This window comes from Ascaphus truei, chromosome 1, assembly GCF_040206685.1.
Source record: "Ascaphus truei isolate aAscTru1 chromosome 1, aAscTru1.hap1, whole genome shotgun sequence".
NCBI classification, from domain to species: domain Eukaryota; kingdom Metazoa; phylum Chordata; class Amphibia; order Anura; family Ascaphidae; genus Ascaphus; species Ascaphus truei.
In genome coordinates, this window is record NC_134483.1 from 255021002 (window position 1) to 255042250 (window position 21249).

Consider the following 21249-nt stretch of genomic DNA (forward strand, 5'->3'; position numbering starts at 1 on the left):
GCATGTCAGGGGTTAATGTTACCCAAGTGCCAACCGGATCTCCAACAGGATGTCATCAGTTGTTCCACAAGTTTGCGCCTCTGGATCTTGAGTTTTCACTCTAGTACCCCTGGACAATGTCTGTAGTGCCGTCACCAGTCCAGTTAGTATGGGTGGAAATGTCCCAGCAGGGTTGTTAAGTAGTGATGAGGGTTCAGTTGGTGAGAGTGATCGCGGATAGACTATTCCCTGATGAAGAAACTATATGGTTTCGAAACACGTTGGAAAGCACTCTGATGTGAGATCCTAATGAACAATTCATCCAAATATCCACTGCTGGTGCGATTCCCTGATTGGTGAGAAGATCGTGACGCGCTATACGGTGTTGCCGTGGAGTGACGTCATAGATTGTGCGACGGAGAGGTGGATGGATGCAGGCATGCAGTAAACCACCGCCAGCAATCCCTCTCACCAACGGAACCCTCACCACTACTTAACAACCCTGCTGGGACATTTCCACCCATACATACTAACAGGACTGGTGACGGCACTACAGACATTGTCCAGGGGTACTAGAGTGAAAACTCAAGATCCAGAGGTGCAAACTTGTGGAACAACTGATGACATCCTGTTGAAGATCCGGTTTGCGCTTGGGTAACATTAACCCCTGACATGCTGGTTTATTTCTTCCCTGATGTACGCATAATACTCACCTGTACTGTGTAATTGAATAATATTTCTTTTAATGCACTATGAGCGTTGTGCGCTGTGTTTTTGTGTTTTTTCTCTATACATCCCTGGCCTGGCTAACAGGCCATAAAAACAATTCTTGTGTTTTTAACACAATTTGTAACCAATGTTAACTCCTGAAGTATCAGATTGATTAGAATACCCAATATCTTCTGCCATGTACATTTCACCTTTCAATTTTTAAAAAAAAAATCGTATGAAACAGAATTGCTAAGACATTTTCTCCTGTATGCACATTTCATGTAACAAAATAGGTTGTACACAGTTGCGACCAACTTTATTCTAACTCGGCTAGCTCTGCGAATTTCAGAATATCCCGGTGATGTGCGGTTTTGTGTCGTTTTCGCCGGAGTGAATTGCGTTATTTTCCCGGCTGTGATTTAAGCATTTTATTCCCGCTGTCTGCAATACTGCAATGCCGTGTAAAAACGCATGGGGGCGTTTGCGAGCTGTTTTCTTTGAAGCCGTCCCCTTTAACCCCTAACATACTGTACACATACAGTACTGTATACAGTATGCACATCAATGATACTATAGGCCGGCGGGGGCGAGATGTGTTTGCAGCAGAAAGAGATCCGCTGCTCTCTCTGCGCAAGCATCGGCACATTAAAAATTATTTAAAATACATTTTTATTCATAGTGTAGATGTGCAGGGGGTCTCCGGAACTGAACCGCATTGGTTTCAGGTCCGGGGACCCCCTGCTTCCCGAGATACAGGCCCCTTTATGAGGTGCCGGTATCCCTCTGCATTTAAAGGTCCCGATCACGTGACCGCGGAATGTAAACCAAGCAGAGGGATACCGGCACCCCCTAAAGGGGCCTGTATCTTGGGGAGCAGGGGTCCCCGGACCTAAAACCACAGCGGTTCCGCTCCGGGGACCCTCTGCACATCTACAATATGAATAAAACACATATATAAATAAACACTCGTTCCTTACCTTTGCGGCTATGTGCTATGGTAACGAAGCAGCATGAATGTATTTTTAATAATATTGTATAGTGAGCAGGGGGTTCCCTGAGCCACAAATCAAAACTCAGGGGACCCCCTGCTCCTGCACAATATTATTAAAAATACAGAAATGCTGCTTCATTACCATAGCTGATAGCCGCTAAAGCAATGAAGGGGTTAACCCACCGTGCCCGCTTTATTGTGGGTAGCGGGGGTGGGTGAAAAGGGTATTTGGCCCTTGGTGCGAGTTTAGGACTTGCGGGGGGGGTTGCGGGTGCACTTAACCCCTTCACGACCGTAGCAGTTAATACCGCTACGGTCATGAAGGGGTTAACCCCTCCCGCTACCCCCCGCAAGCCCTAAAACACCACCGTTGGGGCTAATACCCCCTTCACCCACCCCTGCTACCCACAATAAAAAAAATTCACACACAGCAGCCGTCCAAAAAATAAATAAATAAATCTAAATAAATAAATACATGAATATAAATAAATACATTTAAAATACATTTTTATTCATAGTGTACTTGTGCAGGGGGTCTCCGGAGCTGAACCGCGTTGGTTTCAGGTCGGGGGACCCCCTGCTTCCCGAGATACAGGCCCCTTTATGAGGTGCCGGTATCCCTCTGCATTTAAAGGTACCGATCACGTGACCGCGGCATGTAAACCAAGCAGAGGGATACCGGCACCCCCTAAAGGGGCCTGTATCTCGGGGAGCAGGGGTTCCCCGGACCTAAACCCACAGCGGTTCAGCTCCGGAGACCCTCTGCACATCTACAGTATAAATAAAACACACACATCAATAAAGAATCGTTCCTTACCTTTGCGGCTATGTGCTATGGTAACGAAGCAGCATGAATTTATTTTTAATAATATTGTACAGTGAGCAGGGGGTTCCCTGAGCCAGAAATCAAAGCTCCTGCACAATATTATTAAAATACAGAAATGCTGCTTCATTACCATAGCTGAAGGGTTAAGGCAGAATAGCATGTTTATTGGGGACATTTGCCCCCTATAAACATTGCAATAAACAACATACAGTACACTACACCCCCTGTGTATTTAAAATAAATAAACAACAATAAATACATTAAATACATATTTTTAATGTGTCTGTTAAACCTCCCTGCCTTGACTGTAATCTATGTAAGGCCCCCTCCCCCTAATGTGTCTGTTACACAGATTACAGTCAAGGCAGGAAAGTTTAAGCCCCCCTCCCCCTAATGTGTCTGTTCAACTTCCCTGCCGTGACTGTAATCTGTGTAAAGCCCCCTCCCCCTATTGTGTCTGTTTAATCTCCCTGGCCTGTGTTTCTGTGAGTGCAGTGTATGTAAATGTGGGGAGGGGGAGGGGGATCCCGTGTAAATATAATGCAGCGCCTCACTGCCAATGGCCCACCCCATGAGGCCTAACCACACCCACGCCCACTACCCACCTGCCCATGGCCCCTCCGCTGCTGCAAAACAGAGACAAATTAAAACATCCAAAGTAATGTCCCCTAACCCCTCAATCACCATAGCGGTTATTAACCGCTGCAGTCATTAAAGGGGTTAACCCACTCTCACCCACCACTCGGGACGCCTACATACCCTCCCACACTAACCCCCCCCACCTCGTGAGGCCTAACCACCCTCACCCACTACCCACACACAAGGGAGGCCTACCCACATACCCCCCCACCCCCAGTACCCACAATAAAAACAATACAGTGACCCACAATAAGCATCATTATATTTATTAAATACATTACCCACCCCCTGTGCCCCCCCCCATAAATACAAGATTTATCCTTTTACTAACGGTTCATAACGCAGCCCCACGCGAGTCCCCGGTGGGCTGGCGGGGCACCTGGACAGACCTACAGGGTACCAGCAGCCCTTTTCAAACAGGTTCTGGAGGCCTGCTGGTGGGTCCCGCCAGCACCATGGCCCCCAGGTGGTCTCCTTGGGTCACCGTGGGCCACAATTGGGTCCCCACGGTAGGCCCGCGGATGTCTGGGAGCCCCGGGTCAGACCCACAGGTGTCTGCGGGGCCTCGGGTGGTTCCCACGGGGGTCTGGGGAACTCACGAGTGCTCACTACGGGTCCGCGGTGCCCCCACAGAAGTGGGACCACACATCTTCATCCCCGCACCTATGGGTCGGCGGTGCCCCCACAGATGTGAGGCCACCGCTTCATCCCCGCAGACTACGGGTCTGCGGTGCCCCCACAGATGAGGCCACCGCTTCATCCCCGCATGTGTCACCCGTGGAACCACCAGCCTGATACCCGTGAGATACCAGAGGAGACCCGCAGGTGGTCTCCAGAGGTCCCACGCAGAACCACGGAACAAACCCTGAATGTAAAAAAAATAAACCTGGCCTATACATTCAATACATGCACCCCCCCCCCCCCAACACCTTCAGTACACTAATGTGCAAAATAACTATTATCCAGATATGGATAATAGATTAATTGCCCATTATTAAAAACATTAACTAGCATATTCAAATAAATAAAGTACTACTGACCTCATCAATAAGAAGTCTCCGTCACCAGCGACATCCTTGTCTTGCCCACAAAATACATAGCAAATACAAAGACCATACATTGCAAGTACATTCAGATATCAATTAACCCCTTAAACACCTTATCAGATAATAACCGCAAAGGTAATTAAGGGGTTAAGCCACACAGGCCCGATACCCACCCTTCACCCATGAATTTGTACAGTGGCTTCATCATGCAAATATATATATATATATATACACCATAATACTGAGTTAAGTTATGGTGAGTAAAAAAAAGTGACAAAAACCCTCCACAGGAAAGCAAATATGCAAATACAACTGTATGCTCATCTGCATGTCTTAGGCAGGTCTGCAACCCCGCCTTTCCCCATCATCACCCAGCATACAGCACTTCCACTGCAGCAAGGGATTCTGGGAAATGACATGCAAATGATCACACAGTGTCACTTTTTGCCTCCCAATAGGCTTAAGCTTGCTGCATGGTCACAGCTTTGAGCACAGCCAGGGTTAAGGTGTACACCCAGAAAACCACCCACAGACAGCTGTTTCGACCTTGATGGGTCTCATCAGTGTGGAGTTGATTTTAACTGGGTATGCATATATATATATATATATATATATATATATACAGTATATACACACACATGATGAACCAATATACAAATAAATGTAGAAGGGTTATCAAAACCATACTGTACTACAAATAACACTTCTCCATACAGACACACTACATTACAATGAATTTCCTTTTATAATCCTAACTGATCTTACAATCTAAATCATCAAATGCCAATGAAAAACCTCACATTCCAATCAATACATTGCATTTACATTGTATAAATGATGCATAAAATCTATGCACCATATACATTCTGCAAATGAATGTTAACAATATCATTGCAAGCAAAATACAAATACTTCCAAACAAGTAAACTATTTTAACCAATCAAGTAAAGAAAAATCAATTAGCAATCATTATTTACATCCCTAAACAATTGACAGTCCATCCCAAACAAAGCAAACAATTAACTAATTCACGCCTGGAGCAGAACAATTTAGCATGTGAAACAATATTAGTATCAACCAGAATACAAAATTTAAAACCAAGGCTAACCCTGAACACAAGCACACAATACAATATCAACAATTACATCTATCTAATTTTAAAATACTTTAAACACACAATAAAGCATAGCAGCATAGACAAATTAATTTAAAACACATCAAATCAAGCTTTTAAAACAACATCATTTCTTACCCTGTATGTATATATCTCTCTAGACATACATACATACATACATACATACATACAGTGGCAAGAAATGATATACCACAAAAAAAAAATACACATGTTAAAAAAGCTTTTAAAAAAATTAACAAGTTAAATAAAATACATTTCTTTAGTTCACTTACCATTACTTGGCCCCACCGACTCCCGTTACGCACCTTACTCACGAACGAATCCACCAGGCACAGGAACCCATAAAATAATAAACCATAAAAAAATAAACATTAACTAAAAATCCAAATCAATCCACGGGTCTTCTATTTGTAATCCATCTTCATCTGTATTCTTCTTTCTTCTATCTTCTTCCGGGCGGGGCGGGGTCTTCTTTCCATCTTCGGCCACGCCCTTGTCTTTTTTCTTCTCCGGAGGTCCTTCCTCCGCGGCGTCTGGCTTCAAAATGAGACGACATAGGCTTTTAAAGGCCTATGACGTCACATTTTCGTCATGGTTCCCACGGTCCTGATTGGGCCGTGAAAGCCATGTGTTTTGGCCGATAAAAAATAAAAATGATGACGTCACTTAAAGGCAATGAAAGCACAGCCAATCAGAATGGCTTTGCTTCAATTGCCTTTAAGATGACGTCATGAAAAGAAGCATGGCCGTCCACACATGGTACGGTAGCCAATCAGAGCGTGGGAACTCCATCCCTACTCTGATTGTCTCTAGTATACAATGTGACAGAGGCTTGGGGGAGAAAGGATGTGACGTCAATGAAAACCTGTCACATGGTACGGTAGCCAATCAGAGTAGGGATGGAGTTCAGGACCGTGGGAACCATGACGAAAATGTGACGTCATAGGCCTTTAAAAGCCTATGTTGTCTCATTTTGAAGCCAGAGTGGGGGTGTAGTGTACTGTATGTTGTTTATTGCAATGTTTATTGGGGGCAAATGTCCCCAATAAACATGCTATTCTGCCTTAACCCTTCATTGCCTTAGCGGCTATCAGCTATGGTAATGAAGTAGCATTTCTGTATTTTAATAATATTGTGCAGGAGCTTTGATTTCTGACTCAGGGAACCCCCTGCTCACTGTACAATATTATTAAAAATAAATTCATGCTGCTTCGTTACCATAGCACATAGCCGCAAAGGTAAGGAACGATTCTTTATTGATGTGTGTGTTTTATTTATACTGTAGATGTGCAGAGGGTCTCCGGAGCTGAACCGCTGTGAGTTTAGGTCCGGGGACCCTCTGCTCCCCGAGATACAGGCCCCTTTAGGGGTGCCGGTATCCCTCTGCTTGGTTTACATGCCGCGGTCACGTGATCGGGACCTTTAAATGCAGAGGGATACCGGCACCTCATAAAGGGGCCTGTATCTCGGGAAGCAGGGGGTCCCCCGATCTGAAACCAACGCGGTTCAGCTCCGGAGACCCCCTGCACATGTACACTATGAATAAAAATGTATTTTAAATGTATTTATTTATATTCATGTATTTATTTATTTATTTAGATTTATTTATGTATTTTTTGGGCGGCTGCTGTGTGTGAATTTTTTTTATTGTGGTTAGCGGGGGTGGGTGAAGGGGGTATTAGCCCCAACGGTGGTTGTTTAGGGCTTGCGGGAGGGGTTAACCCCTTCATGACCGTAGCGGTATTAACTGCTACGGTCGTGAAGGGGTTAAGTGCACCCGCAACCCCCCCGCAAGTCCTAAACTCACACCAAGGGCCAAATACCCCCTTCACCCACCCCCGCTACCCACAATAAAGCGGGCACGGTGGGTTAACCCCTTCATTGCCTTAGCGGCTATCAGCTATGGTAATGAAGCAGCATTTCTGTATTTTTAATATTATTGTGCAGGAGCAGGGTGTCCCCTGAGTTTTGATTTGTGGCTCAGGGAACCCCCTGCTCACTGTACAATATTATTAAAAATACATTCATGCTGCTTCGTTACCATAGCACACAGCCGCAAAGGTAAGGAACGAGTGTTTATTTATATATGTGTTTTATTCATACTGTAGATGTGCAGGGGGTCTCCGGAGCTGAAGCGCTGTGGTTTTAGGTCCGGGGACACCCTGCTCCCCGAGATACAGGCCCTTTTAGGGGGTGCCATGATCCCTCTGCTTTGTTTACATGCCGCGGTCACGTGATCGGGACCTTTAAATGCAGAGGGATACCGGCACCTCATAAAGGGGCCTGTATCTCGGGAAGCAGGGGGTCCCCTGACCTGAAACCAATGCGTTTCAGCTCCGGAGACCCCCTGCACATATACACTATGAATAAAAATGTATTTTAAATAATTTTTAATGTGCCGATGTTTGCGCAGAGAGAGCAGCGGATCTCTCTCTGCTGCAAACACATCTCGCCCCCGCCGGCCCATAGTATCATTGATGTGCATATACAGTACTGTATGTGTACAGTATGTTAGGATTTATAGGGGTTGTTGTTATACAGTATATATATATATATATATATATATATATATATATATATATATATATATATATATTTGTAGATACTAGGATACAGCGTTCCCAGTGTACCGTGCTCAGCTGCAGGAAATCTTTAAATGTCCATTTAGAATAATGCCTCTAATTGAGGAAAGCAGGGAAACACCACTCTCTGCAAGATATATGTATAAAGGTGTCTCTGAATGTATCTCCTAAAATGTGGGGGAACTGTGTTATATTGGTGAGTGTCAGTAAAAAATCTCTGACCTCCCAGTAACACAATATGTAGTATCCCCCTGGAGAAAGGACAACAATGAATGAATACCCAAACCGTAATAAACGGATGGGTGTACTCACAGTAGAGAGAGATCCTGTGTAGTGAGTCCCACGGCGTGCATCACGTTGGAAAAAGCAGCAACAAGATATCCTCACGGAAAGAACGGGCATCAGAGTCCCAAGGGTATAAATCCAATGCATCTCCCGACAGTTGAGAAGAGATTCTCTATCTCCACCTCTTGGATGTATTGCAATATGTTCAATGGCGCTAAATGTGAGTTGACCTACTGAGCCCATTGAGCATTGATTGAAATGTCTAGCGACTGGGAATTTCTCATCTTTTTTCCTGATGGTTCTGATGTGTTCACTGATTCTTATTTTTAAAGGTCTGATCGTTCTACCTATATAGCTGCAGCCACATGCACATCTCAAAATGTATATCACATACTTTGTATTGCATGTTAAGAAAGAATTGATTCTATGTTTTTGACCTGTGTATATATTCTTGATGGATTTAACAGTACAGTACTGTATGTTAGGGGTTATAGGGGTTGTTGTTATACAGTATATATATATATATATATATATATATATATATATATATATATATATATATATATATATATATATTGCATGACAATTCATGAATTTATGCCATCTGATTGACACGCGAAGCATTGCAGCCTATTAAATCCTGAACCATTATCAATTAACACATCAACCGCGCGTCAGCCGGGCATGACCCATGGCTGGGAACGCAAAAGGAATGCGGCATGCTCCAGGTGAACAGCGTCGCATTCCAGGAACAAGCCAGGGACAAACCGGTGATTTGTTAGAATAAAGTCTGCCGTAGCAGTAGGCATGATTAGCAGGACATGTTTATAGCCTGGCATTTTTGTTAAAGTAGCTCCCCTTCTCCCTCCCACCCCCACATAATGCTTGTATCTTGCCCCCTTCGCATATCCTGGTGTTGAAAATAGTAATTTTCTTAATGTCTAGCATTGGAGGTTACTATGGTAACTTTTACATTGCTGTGGTGAGAGCTCCATTTTAATCTCCCTGACACAACAATTCAAACCTTTTGCTTTATCTTCTGAATGGAGCATCAGATCTTAAAAATAAGAGCAGTATTGGGAAGGGCAAGAAGAGATATCTTAAAGTAATTTAAATAAATACAATGGCGATTGTTGCTTTAAAGCTAAAACACAACTGATTTTCACAGGTTTGGAAGTCTTCTGTGAAGATAATGTCTTGGTGAAGGCCGTGGAGTCTAAAGCCTGCGGGAAGATATTGTCTTTGGAAATACTGGAAAACAGTGAAAACCCTCTTGTTGTTTTGTATGATACTTCAGGGGATGACGATATAAACATAAATGCAACTTGTCTAAGGGAACTGCATGACAAGTCACTGAGTCTGCAGTTAAAGGTAATTCTAAAAGTCACATTTATATGTATTAAACGTACTTCCTATCTGCAATTTTGTGGCATCAATGCTTTTACTTAGCCGCTTGGTTATAAAAATGTTTACCGCACTACTTTTTTCCTACACTAGTGCAGGTAGCCATATTTATCATGAGAAATTAACATTATTGGTATATTGTAATACAATATGATGGATAGGGTTGCCACCACTCCGAGTTTGACCTGGAGACTACAGATTTTGGCCACGTATCTCTGGGTACGGGTTTACCTAGTCTACCAGGTGGCGGCTGTGTCTCTCGGCAGCGTCCTGGGAACTTCCCCTTCAACTCTTGTCAATATGGCCGCGCCGTGTTGCCATGTCAATGGGAACGCAATGTGATGTCACGCGACCGCTGCGATGACAACGAGGTGCTATCTGACGTTGTGCCTCGTTGCCATGACAACGTGACGCCTCGGCACCATAAAGCATCCCATTGCCATGGCAACTTGACGTCAAGTAGTGTCCTGTTTTCATGGCAAAACGTCGCCATTTAATGCCGAGCGCCCATATTGATGGGCTGCAGAGGGATATGCCGGGAGACTAAGGCAAGTGCTAAATTTGAAAATGTCTCCGTGTTAGTCTTCAGTAGAAGGTGGCAACCCTGGTGATGGACCCACATTACAATTTTCATGTGATGCAGTTATGCAGAGCATTTTAAGCCAATAGGATTCAGGTGAAAAGCAAATGCATTTTTTAGCCGAAAAATACAAGTTGGAAAGGCGCTTTAAAGCCGCACCCCCCTAATGCTTTATTAAAGCTTTGATTTAGCCGTTTTCGTCTGGTTTTGATTTTACTGGCAATATGTGTCACTACAGAAACTTTTTGTTCCCTTCATATGTTTGATTGGCAGCCACCATTTTAAAGTTCTTGTGTAAAAACCATGTTTTATACAATTTTTATCTCTCGAGTATTACTACACAATTTAAAATGGTTTATATTACTTAGGACAACATGTAAACTATTCAATATGAGAGTTGCTGAATTGAACCAATCCTGACATAAGCCTGTATGAGTTGAACTTCTTTCCCTGTAACATGTCCTGCCCTTCTAAATTCTTTTTTTATTTTTTATTTTAAACATGTTTTTCTAGGGTTAAAAAACATTATTTCTTTTCTCTAGCTTCTGAGGTTACCATGGTAACCTGTATAATTCACTGGGGAGAGCTTCATTTGAACCTCCAAGGCACCAAATATTTCAAACGCTTATCTTTTCAACGAAGCATCAGATTAAAAAAAATTAATACCGCATTGGAAAGGGCAAGACTAGATCTCTTAAAACATCAGTCTAGGCTGCCGTTTTTTCTTTTTATGTTTTAAGAGATCTAGTTTTATGTTTTTTTCCTCTATAATATGTGCATCAATACAATCCACACAATGGTAGGTCATTAGCTAAGTTGCCGATTGTTCCGTTCTCCTGTGATCGTCCGGCGAAGATTCAGCTCTGGGGTTCACTAATTAACTGTCAGTGCAGCAGAAGAGGACCCAAAATGCAAAGTTGTGTGTGGAAGATCATGTGACCAGGCAGTCACTACATACAATTGGTGCACTGCTGGAGAGAGGGCAGGGCTCAAAAAGTGGTGTGCCAGAGCCTGTTTCAGAAGAGGAAGGGGATGTGACTTTGTAAATGGTTGCTATAGAAACATAAAATGCTTGTTACATTATAATACATTAAAAATATAATTCAGAGTTGTAGCATTTAAATTTAAAAAAGTATTTTCTCATAGGTTCTGCACTATCTACCTACCTATCAGAAGCAGTAGGCACACTTGTAATGCAGGTGCCTGTCCCATATACATAATATAAGAATGCAATACCGTTCCTAAGTCAGGTAATAAGAGACAGCACTCGGGAGAAGTTTGGTAACACAGATGTATTCAGTGAATAAGGGGTTACATCAAAGACCAACGTTTCGGTCCACCAAACGGGACCTTCTTCTCCCTGAACACCTGTGTTACCAAACTTCTCCCGAGTGCTGTCTCTTATTACCTGACTTCAGAATGGTATCGTTTATATGTAGATATATAGCTAGATCGATCAATCTCTATATATATCTCAATCAATCAAATACATGCAGGATATTGCTTGATCTTCAGGTTTAAAGTACAAAAATATAAGTGATATAAATGTAATAATAATTTAAAAAAAGATTAAACTGCTGCTTTAAATTAAAATACTTGATAAAATTACCTTTTGCAGTAACTCACTCTACGTGCAAGGGAGGCTTCAGATGAAAGTATTGCTTTTCATGGGATGGCCTTCTACTGATAGCAAGGATTTACGAGGACTGACCAACATTGGTGGGACTGATTTGGCTGAAACATATATTATGGTACTGTATTTTAAAATCTGTCTGTATTCTTAATTGCTTCTTACATTGCAGGTCAATTCTTCATATTCAAATGTGATTGTGACCAACGTTTGTTCTGATGGAACCCTGTTTTGCCAAGTGCCCTCAAAGGGTCTGGCTAAACTGTGCGAGACCTTACAAAGGATAGAAACGTACTTTAATGTCAAGGTATGTTCCTGGGTGTTTCTTGTTTATTAAACTTTGCCATTCTTGAATCTTGCAAGTATCTCTTCTCAAGTCGCTCCCCAGAAAAATAACTTCATGGATATAAAGCGACGTTTGACCACTCACTGACAAATGCTTTGTTTAGTGATAAAGAATATTACTAGAGCTTTTCATAAAAAGTGCGAGCAGGCATGCTGCCCATTCTTAATGCTCTTCAGGTAAACGTAACGAAGTAACACTTTTTCTGCAGGTTGAGGTGGATTGGCAACCAACGATGGCAAGTAGTTCACAAAATGACAGGCACTGCAACATTCTGCAGCTTGGAGGTGCTTTAAAGCAGCAATACAGGTTTCATTTGTTCGTATTTGTTTTTATTACAGGATTAAAGCAGGGGATCTCTGGAGCTGACTGTTAATTTCAACTCCAGGGACCCCCTGCTGTCAGAGATGCCTCCTTAGGAGTTGCCGATATCACTCTTCAGTTTAAATGTCTTGGTCACGCGGGGCAATAGGACTTCATGGCTTCCTATTGGCCCGCATGATGTGCGACATTTAAACTCCGCCATTGTTAGGCATACAGTTTCTCTGACTGCAGAGATACTGCCACTCCCTACCGGAAGTATCTCTTGAAGCAGAGGTTCCCCACAGCTGTTATTAACATGGTTGAGTTCCAAATACCCCCTGCTTCAATTCTGTTATTAAAAAAAGTTAAAGGAAGCCCGCATTGCTGATTTTAGTTGCATAGTTTCATAGTAGATGAGTTTGAAAAAAGACATACGTCAATCAAGTTCAACCTATGCTAAATTTAGACAGATATTTTATCCTATATTTGTACTTGCAGTATATTGATCCAGAGGAAGGCAAACACTAAACCCCTGTCTAATATCATCTAATTATATCTCATAAGGGGAAAAATAAATCCTTTCCTGACTCCAAATATTGGCAATACCACATTTCTCCTTGGATCAACATCCTTCCCATGTTTACTTATTTGGTATATCTTTGTATACCTTTCCTTTCTAAAAAGATGTCCAACCTTTTTTTGAACAAATCTAGTGAATCTGCCATCGCAGTCTCCACAGGTAATGAATTCCACATTTTAACTGTTGCTGTTTCTTCCAAAGAAAGGTAGTTTATCACCAGTAGTTTTTGTTAGCATGGTGTCTAAAGCAGGGGTGCTCAAACTTCTTGAGCACCCCCTCTCCCAATGGCTCGGTGTCAAATGACGTCGCGGGTCGTGTGACGTCACATCACGTGACCGCACTGCGTCATTTGACATGCATTGCCATGGTGACGCGTTGCCGAAGACCCGGCTGGCAGCAGTTAAGTGAGTTACAGAGGCCTCACGTCTCCCCTGGCATTCAATTTAAATGCCGTTAGGAAGAGCACGGAACCTCTGTAACTGCCGCGCCCCCCTAGAAATTCTCCCGCCCCACTTTGAGCACCGCTGGTCTAGGCACAGAGAAATGGGATAGCCTCTTTTTCACATAAATGAGTGTGAGCCTATATGTTTATCTATTCATATTTCTTTGGTTACTGACCTGCACAGAGCTTATCTGCTTCTCAGAGCGCAAGGTTTGTACTGTATACAGTGAAGGGAAAATTAGTGCGCAACCCAAAAAACAACTTTAAAGTATTAAAAGACTAATATCATAACAACAATTTATGTGTACCTCTATAAAACGTGTCGTACTATGCGCATGATAATAAACAACCCTACTGTGGAAGTGAAAAAAGTATGAAATCATACAAAACCGTGGGTATATGGCGTATGCTGCTATAGTTAAAGTGGCTCAGCACTCCCACGAACTAGGATAAAAGACAAGAAAAAAGCGCAAAACGCAAATGGTGAAGTATATCAAAAAACTTGTTTAGTATATAAAAAGGGTAAGTATTCTGCGTACATCAATTATAAAGAACATATGCATTTCGTGTATTATAACACGAGTTTACCACACAGCTGGCATCAGGGTGGACAACAGAAACCGGATCTCTCAGGTAAGTGATCTTCAACAGTCTCCAGACGTCATCTGGGTCTCTCACACTGACTGTGATTTTTGATCATCATCTGGGTCGTCTCTGGTCTGCAGGTGACAGGCTCTCCGTTGTCGTCTTAGGGTCACTTGTGGCGCTTGCAGGAGAACTCCTCGATCAGCAAAACACACTGTGTGGTGGAGGAAAGTCTCTATAGGCACTCGACTCAATGTCAGCGGCAGCAGTACACAGGACAGTGTCTGCGTATCAGCCTGGAAAACCGACGGCTAGCAATGACGTATCTCTCTAGTGTCTGCACGTGCGTATGACGTCACATAAGAGGCGGATCTCAAAAAATAAACACCCAAGCGGTGTAACTCGATGGTTATGCACACAGATGAAAGTAGCCTGATAACTACAAGGTGCCAACACAACAATGGGCATAAAAAGGTACCAGTAAAAACAGAATAATCCTACGCGTTTCGTAGCTATCAGGTGCTACTTCTTCAGGGATAAATTCATTGTCATTACCCATGAGCACTATCTGCCTAAGAATCTTATTGGATTCACAAATTAGATTGTGTGGCACCTAAAGGGTTAAATGAAGACCTGGATGTCTGGGCCTTTTAATAGGCTTTATAGTACACAATGCCACGTTGATGTTTGGTCCGTTTAGGAATTTGGTTCCATTGAGCAAGCATAGGCAGTTTATTGTGATCTGTCATATATATATTTCTCGATTTAATATTTTGTGTCTCTTTTCTTTTTTCTTATTTTATTAAAAGATGTGTGTTAATTGTTTTCCAATTGTTTTCTATGTTCAATTCACTATGATGCCCAGTGACTATTTCGGCACATCTTATTGGCTCCTGGTCTTAATTAACTGACCAATGTGGGTAGATGTGCGTGTATATAGTGCTCATGGGTAATGACAATGAATTTATCCCTGAAGAAGTAGCATTTGATAGCTACGAAACGCGTAGGATTATTCTATTTTTACTGGTACCTTTTTATGCCCATTGTTGTGTTAGCACCTTGTAGTTATCAGGCTACTTTTATCTGTGTGCATAACCTTTTATTAGGCTTTATAGTACACAATGCCACGTTGATATTTGGTCCGTTTAGGAATTTGGTTCCATTGAGCAAGCATAGGCAGTTTATTGTGATCTGTCATATATATATTTCTCGATTTAATATTTTGTGTCTCTTTTTCTTTTTTGCAGATGTTATATGTATTTTATTAAAAGATGTGTGTTAATTGTTTTCCAATTGTTTTCTATGTTCAATTCGCTATGATGCCCAGTGACTATTTCGGCACATCTTATTGGCTCCTGGTCTTAATTAACTGACCAATGTGGGTAGATGTGCGTGTATATAGTGCTCATGGGTAATGACAATGAATTTATCCCTGAAGAAGTAGCATTTGATAGCTACGAAACGCGTAGGATTATTCTGTTTTTACTGGTACCTTTTTATGCCCATTGTTGTGTTAGCACCTTGTAGTTATCAGGCTACTTTTATCTGTGTGCATAACCATCGAGTTAAACCGCTTGGGTGTTTATTTTTTGAGATCCGCCTCTTATGTGACGTCATACGCATGCGCAGACACTAGAGAGACGTCATCGCTAGCCGTCGGTTATCCAAGCTGATACGCAGACACTGTCCTGTGTACTGCTGACATTGAGTCGAGTGCCTATAGAGACTTTCCTCCACCACACAGTGTGTTTTGCTGATCGAGGAGTTCTCCTGCAAGCGCCACGAGTGATCCTAAGACGACAACGGAGACCCTGTCACCTGCAGATCAGAGACGACCCAGATGATGATCAAAAATCACAGTCAGTGTGAGAGACCCAGATGACGTCTGGAGACTGTTGAAGATCACTTACCTGAGAGATCCGGTTTCTGTTGTCCACCCTGATGCCAACTGTGTGGTAAACTCGTGTTATAATACACGAAATGCATATGTTCTTTATAATTGATGTACGCAGAATACTTAGCCTTTTTATATATTAAACAAGTTTTTTGATATACTTCACCATTTGCGTTTTGCGCTTTTTTTCTTGTCTTTTGTACTGTATACATTTGCATGCTTCTCAAAGTGCCAGTCTAGTCAGCTATTTCCTGAATACCACCTCTTTGTCAATAAGACAGACGTGATGGCAATAAGTGGTGTTTCAGTACAAACTACAGTTGGACCCAACATACGGTGTTCACTTACCATCTGGTAATTAACCCTTACTGGATAAAAGTAGTACCTCAGTGTGTTGTATTGTGTGGTAACGAACTCCGTTTCTGGCTGCTGTCACCATGGTTATTGCACAGACCAGTAAAGGGTCTTTGCTTTGTTCTCTGTTGATATTATGTAATTTTTGGAAGTGTTATTCTGACGGTCATTGTGCATTAATCCTATTCTATAGAGCAAGTGAAACTGCTAGCCATAGTGCTTGTTTATCTTCATCCTAAAATTGTGTGATGCAGAAGTATGTCTTATATTGTGCGTCTCTCTATATTGTGCAGCTCTGGAGCTTCCCTGGGTGCTGCTGTTGTCCAGCTCACTCTCACAGACGTAACACATGGGGAAGGGAGGTAGGGAGAGAAGAGGTGGTACAGGCAGAGTAAAGGCAGCCGCAACAGCAGAATGAGAGGGGGTGTAGGTATGAAGGGGGCAGAAAGAGGGGAGGAATAAACAGGGTTGAAATAGGAATAGGGTGGCCCCAGCACCACTTACTAAATAAAAAAATAAAAAGCTACAGCAGGCTTTTAAGAATTGCAATCTTATCTGTGATGCTGATTTAAAATCTGTGGAATATGATTTTATATATGTATCCAAACACTTAAAGCAATAATCCTGGTCATTTTACCTGTAGGTTCTTGCATAGATTAAAACAAGGGGGGGCCTCAAGACCTGAACTGCACGTTTTTAAGCTCTGGGGACTCCCCTGGTTCCTAAAATGCTTAACTTTTTCATTGCTGGTGTTCTCCCAGGACATTTTAAAAATGGCACGGAAACCGCCATTCACCCTCCCCCCCCCCCCCCATGATATTGTTGCAGCTTCCAATCGACCTGTGAGATTTGTCGCTAATTTTAAAAACACCTGCAGCTGGTAAGAATCTGGTAAGTACTAAGGGAACTTGGAGATTGCAGGAATAAAATATCATTGAATCAAAAGTGGTCCATATTCTAATTTGAGAGCTGCTTTTAGTCACTATAAACTAATGTAAGAATACAGTTCAATATTACTAGATATTGATATTAAATTGAAGCAGACACTGAAAATAATTCTATCTTTATCTTTTGTTTAAATTTAATTTATTAGGAGATGACATCAGAGTTTTGCATATCCCTTCCTTTTTGTGGCAAAATCTGCTTGTTTCATTTCAAGGGGAAATGGGCACGTGTTGAGGTGAGAAAATCTTCTTTCAAGCAACCTTGCGTTCAAATTTCTGTGATGTTTTTTTTTTTTTTTTTTTAAATAAATCTGAGTTTTTTTTTTTTTTTTTTAAATAAATCTGAGTTGTATAGTATTCGATAGTACTGCATTTTTTATTTCACTCTATATGCCCTTTTGAAGAAGTGTAATTGTAATAAGCTTCCTTGTGTTGCTGTAACAGTAGTTTAGGAAGCCACAACATTTCCTCTTTTGAAATAGGCAGCCATATTGGGTGCCGTGGGAATCAGGATCTTTGATAAATGAGCACCGCACATAATTACATTGCCTCAAAGACAAAGTTACAGCTGCATTTGTTGAAACAAAAAAAATGAAAATGGCAAGAGCCTATGCTGCTTCAAGTTTTGTACTTTAGACAAATCATACCATTTTATTACTGTGCATTTTTGCATGAATTTCTTAGTCAAGGTTCAAAGCTTTTCTTCTAAATAATGTACTACATATAAACGGATTGTTGTCCGACAAACACCTCAAAACACCTCAAAGCGTGCGTGTGTGATCTCAACTTGGTATATCTAAAATGTGTAGGCCGAATGTTCAAAAACCATCCAATGGAAAGCAGACCACCCAGTGGTCAGTTAAATAAGGATTGCAGTATGCAAAAGCAGAGTAACTGTCAATTTGAACGCCATGTTCTTTTAACATTAGAGAGTGTTTGTAGTAGAGCATATAGAAACAATTGCCTAGAACAGCATTTCAAGCAATATGTCTTGTAGTTCCTATTTGTCTTACTATGTACTTCATATGATTATTACTTTGGCTTCTCATAGCAGAAAGGGCTCCTTTTCTCTGTTGCTTCTAAGTTTTGATTGCTATTTTCCTTTTTCTCTTTGTAGATAACAAGTGTCCACAGTAGTCGGGCCCTAGATATTCAGTTCCTAGATACTGGAACCATTGCTTCTGTGAAAGTGTCAGAACTGAAAGAAATTCCATCTTCCTTTCTTCGAGATATAATCACAATACCACCACAGGTACTCAACAGATCATTTGAATGTTATACCTTGACATGTTTTCATATATTAAGAGATTTGAGAGCTGTATCTTTAATTGCATGTACAATATAGAGACTAGGGCATAGAATCTTTAAAAAAAAAATCCTATTCATTGAAGCTGACTAGTTTAAAGGCACAGTACGACACTGTCATTTATAATATTTGTGAGCATGCGGGATTGTTGGGAAAAGCATTACACAGATCCAAGTGCTGTCACAGAGTACATAGGTTTTAAAGAGCATCAGGAGGACAACTTTTCACATCTGCACTGGTCTTTTTATTTTGTCTACTTTCATTTTTTTCTTGATTAAAGGCAATTAACTTACATTTTTGCGAGATATTTAACAAAAACTTTGTACAGCGTTCCCAAGTATACTTATAGTAATTCTCGCACGCTTCTCTAAGCTTGTTTTAGATTTGTGCTGGTTCATGGTGAATTTCCCTTGGTAATTTTAGTGACTATTTGGGGTATGTGGAGTGATGGCTAAAACAAAAAATGGCCACTTTTTCTAATGTCCCTTTAATCCCCAGATTTCTAGAAGGTGGTTATCTGAGCAACTTATATTTGATTGCCAGTCTGAACATATGGGGAACCATGTAGCTAATGCCTAGTCTTTACTGAAATCCTGTCGTTTTGTGACCCGCAATTTAAGTTTGAGTGGGCAGCTCCCTCATCAAGCTTTCTAAATACTTTCTGTAGTTAATGTATTATATTTTTTAATGGGTTCATTTGTTTTTTCAGGGTCTTAAATGCTGTTTAGCAGATCTTCCACTAAACATTGGTATGTGGACCCCCGATGCAGTGCTTTGGCTCAGAAATACGGTCTTGAATTGCTCAGACTGTAGCATCAAGGTAACAAAGTTGGATAATGTCAATCAATGTCTTTTTGATTAAAGCACTGAAAGCTCTCTGTTTCTCTCTGTGGCTCTCTTCACTCTGTAACACTCCTCTGTACTTGTGCATTTAAATCCTCCTTCCATTGCCCATAAGCAATATAATTAAAGCTCATAAAGGAAAATATTTTTATCTTTTGATAAATTCTATAAAGGCACCGAAGCTTAAATTTATTCGCAATAAATGGAATGTATTCTGACTTTTTTAGAGGCCGGCAAATAAAAATGCCAATTGTGAACACATTCACGTGTCTCAGACAGGTCTGCAACCCTGCCTTTCACCATTATCCCTTAGTGCTTCCATTGCAGCCAGGGAGTTTGGGTAACGACATGCAAATTAGCACTCGGTGTGTCACTTTTTATTTCTGGTCCATTTTACTTCTAGTCCATGGACCCCTATAAGTTTATGCCTGCCATATTACACGGCTTTTCAGCACAGCCAGGGTTAAAAAATGCATAGCAAGTAAACCTACTCTGTCAGCTGTTTTTACCTTCTGGCTCTCATCAGTGTGGGGTTGGTTACTGACTTTGCAAAGTGAAGATGTAAGTTGCTATAACAAGACACAAAATAAGTTATGGCGAGTAAAAAAAAAGTGCCAAAAACCTTCCGCCTGTACAGTGTAAAGCAGAAAAGGTTTTAACCATAAATACACCTTTTTTTTTTTTTTTTTTTTTTTTTTTTTTAAATGTCATTTTTTTTCTTTCTTTTACAGAATTATATTTTCACATTTAATACAGGCCCTTAGATGCTGACTCTCAATTAATATTGTTTGACTACACTACCTAAATATTTTGTTGACTTTTCAATTTACGTGAAGTGGTAAGTCTAATTTGAAACTTTTAATTTCTGCATAGGTAGTGAAAATGGATGAATCAAAAGGCATGGTGTACGTATATCTTTTCACGCCAAAGAACTTTCCAGATCCTGACCATAGTATCAATCGGCAAATCACAAACGAAGACTTGTGGAAGCATCAGAAAGATGTGTTTCTCAGTATAAACCCAGGTAGAGCCAGTGGGGCAATGAGCAAAGGGGATGCTACTGCACACAAAGCAGGACTGACTCACATGGGACCTCTGAAGGAACAAACTAATGTAATAAAAAAGCCCATCCTAGAACATAGCAGTGTGTTATCTGGCATAGATTTACCACCACCCTTACCTTTACCTAAGCCTGGTGAACACATGGATATCTTCGTGTCGGTGGCCTGCCATCCTGGTCATTTTGTCCTCCAGCCGTGGAAAGAATTGCACAACCTGGAGGTGATCATGGAAGAAATGCTTCTCTATTACAGTACAACAGAGGAAAAGCCTGTGTCTGTGGAGAAAAACAAACTTTATGCTGCAAAAATATACAATAAGTAAGCAATTTATTTCGCAGTTACACATATGCTTTCCACATTAAATTTATTTTTTATGTCTCGCATTTTTAAGCAAATTCAAGGTACTAAATTTTCACATGCTCACTGTAAACTTCCTTCCTACATTGTTGGGACTGCCAAGTTGCCACTGTAAAGGGATAGATGCTTTGACATAAATAAATATAGTGTTCATATGCAAGGTTCACATCATTTCACTACCTTCCAGTAGTCTCTTGGCCACGCAACACTGGAGAAGATGCGGGTGCAGTACTGCATTAGTTGCAAAAAGCGGTCAATAACCACTCTGCTTCTAAACATTGTGCCCTGCGTTGGCGTGCATAGCATAATGCAAGTCATTGTTGACTTCAACTGCAGAAAACCGAGCTGTGATTGACCACTTTGGATCCAATGCACTTGTACATTCACTGTCTTTCCAGTTTCTGTCGCTACTAAAAAAAAAAAAATTCA

General features: G+C 41.4%; 1 protein-coding gene across 12 annotated transcripts in view; it reads left to right on the forward strand.

The window, feature by feature from the left end:
• TDRD7 (tudor domain containing 7) overlaps positions 1-21249 on the forward strand; it is a 172127-nt gene that overhangs the window by 120293 nt on the left and 30585 nt on the right. For all 12 annotated transcript variants that reach the window (XM_075603095.1, XM_075603078.1, XM_075603096.1 and 9 more), the window contains 6 exons: positions 9363-9565; positions 11981-12115; positions 17403-17489; positions 18371-18505; positions 19269-19379; positions 20276-20781. In XM_075603095.1, coding sequence (XP_075459210.1) covers positions 9363-9565; positions 11981-12115; positions 17403-17489; positions 18371-18505; positions 19269-19379; positions 20276-20781 — 1177 coding nt within the window. The remainder of the gene's footprint in view (positions 1-9362; positions 9566-11980; positions 12116-17402; positions 17490-18370; positions 18506-19268; positions 19380-20275; positions 20782-21249) is intronic.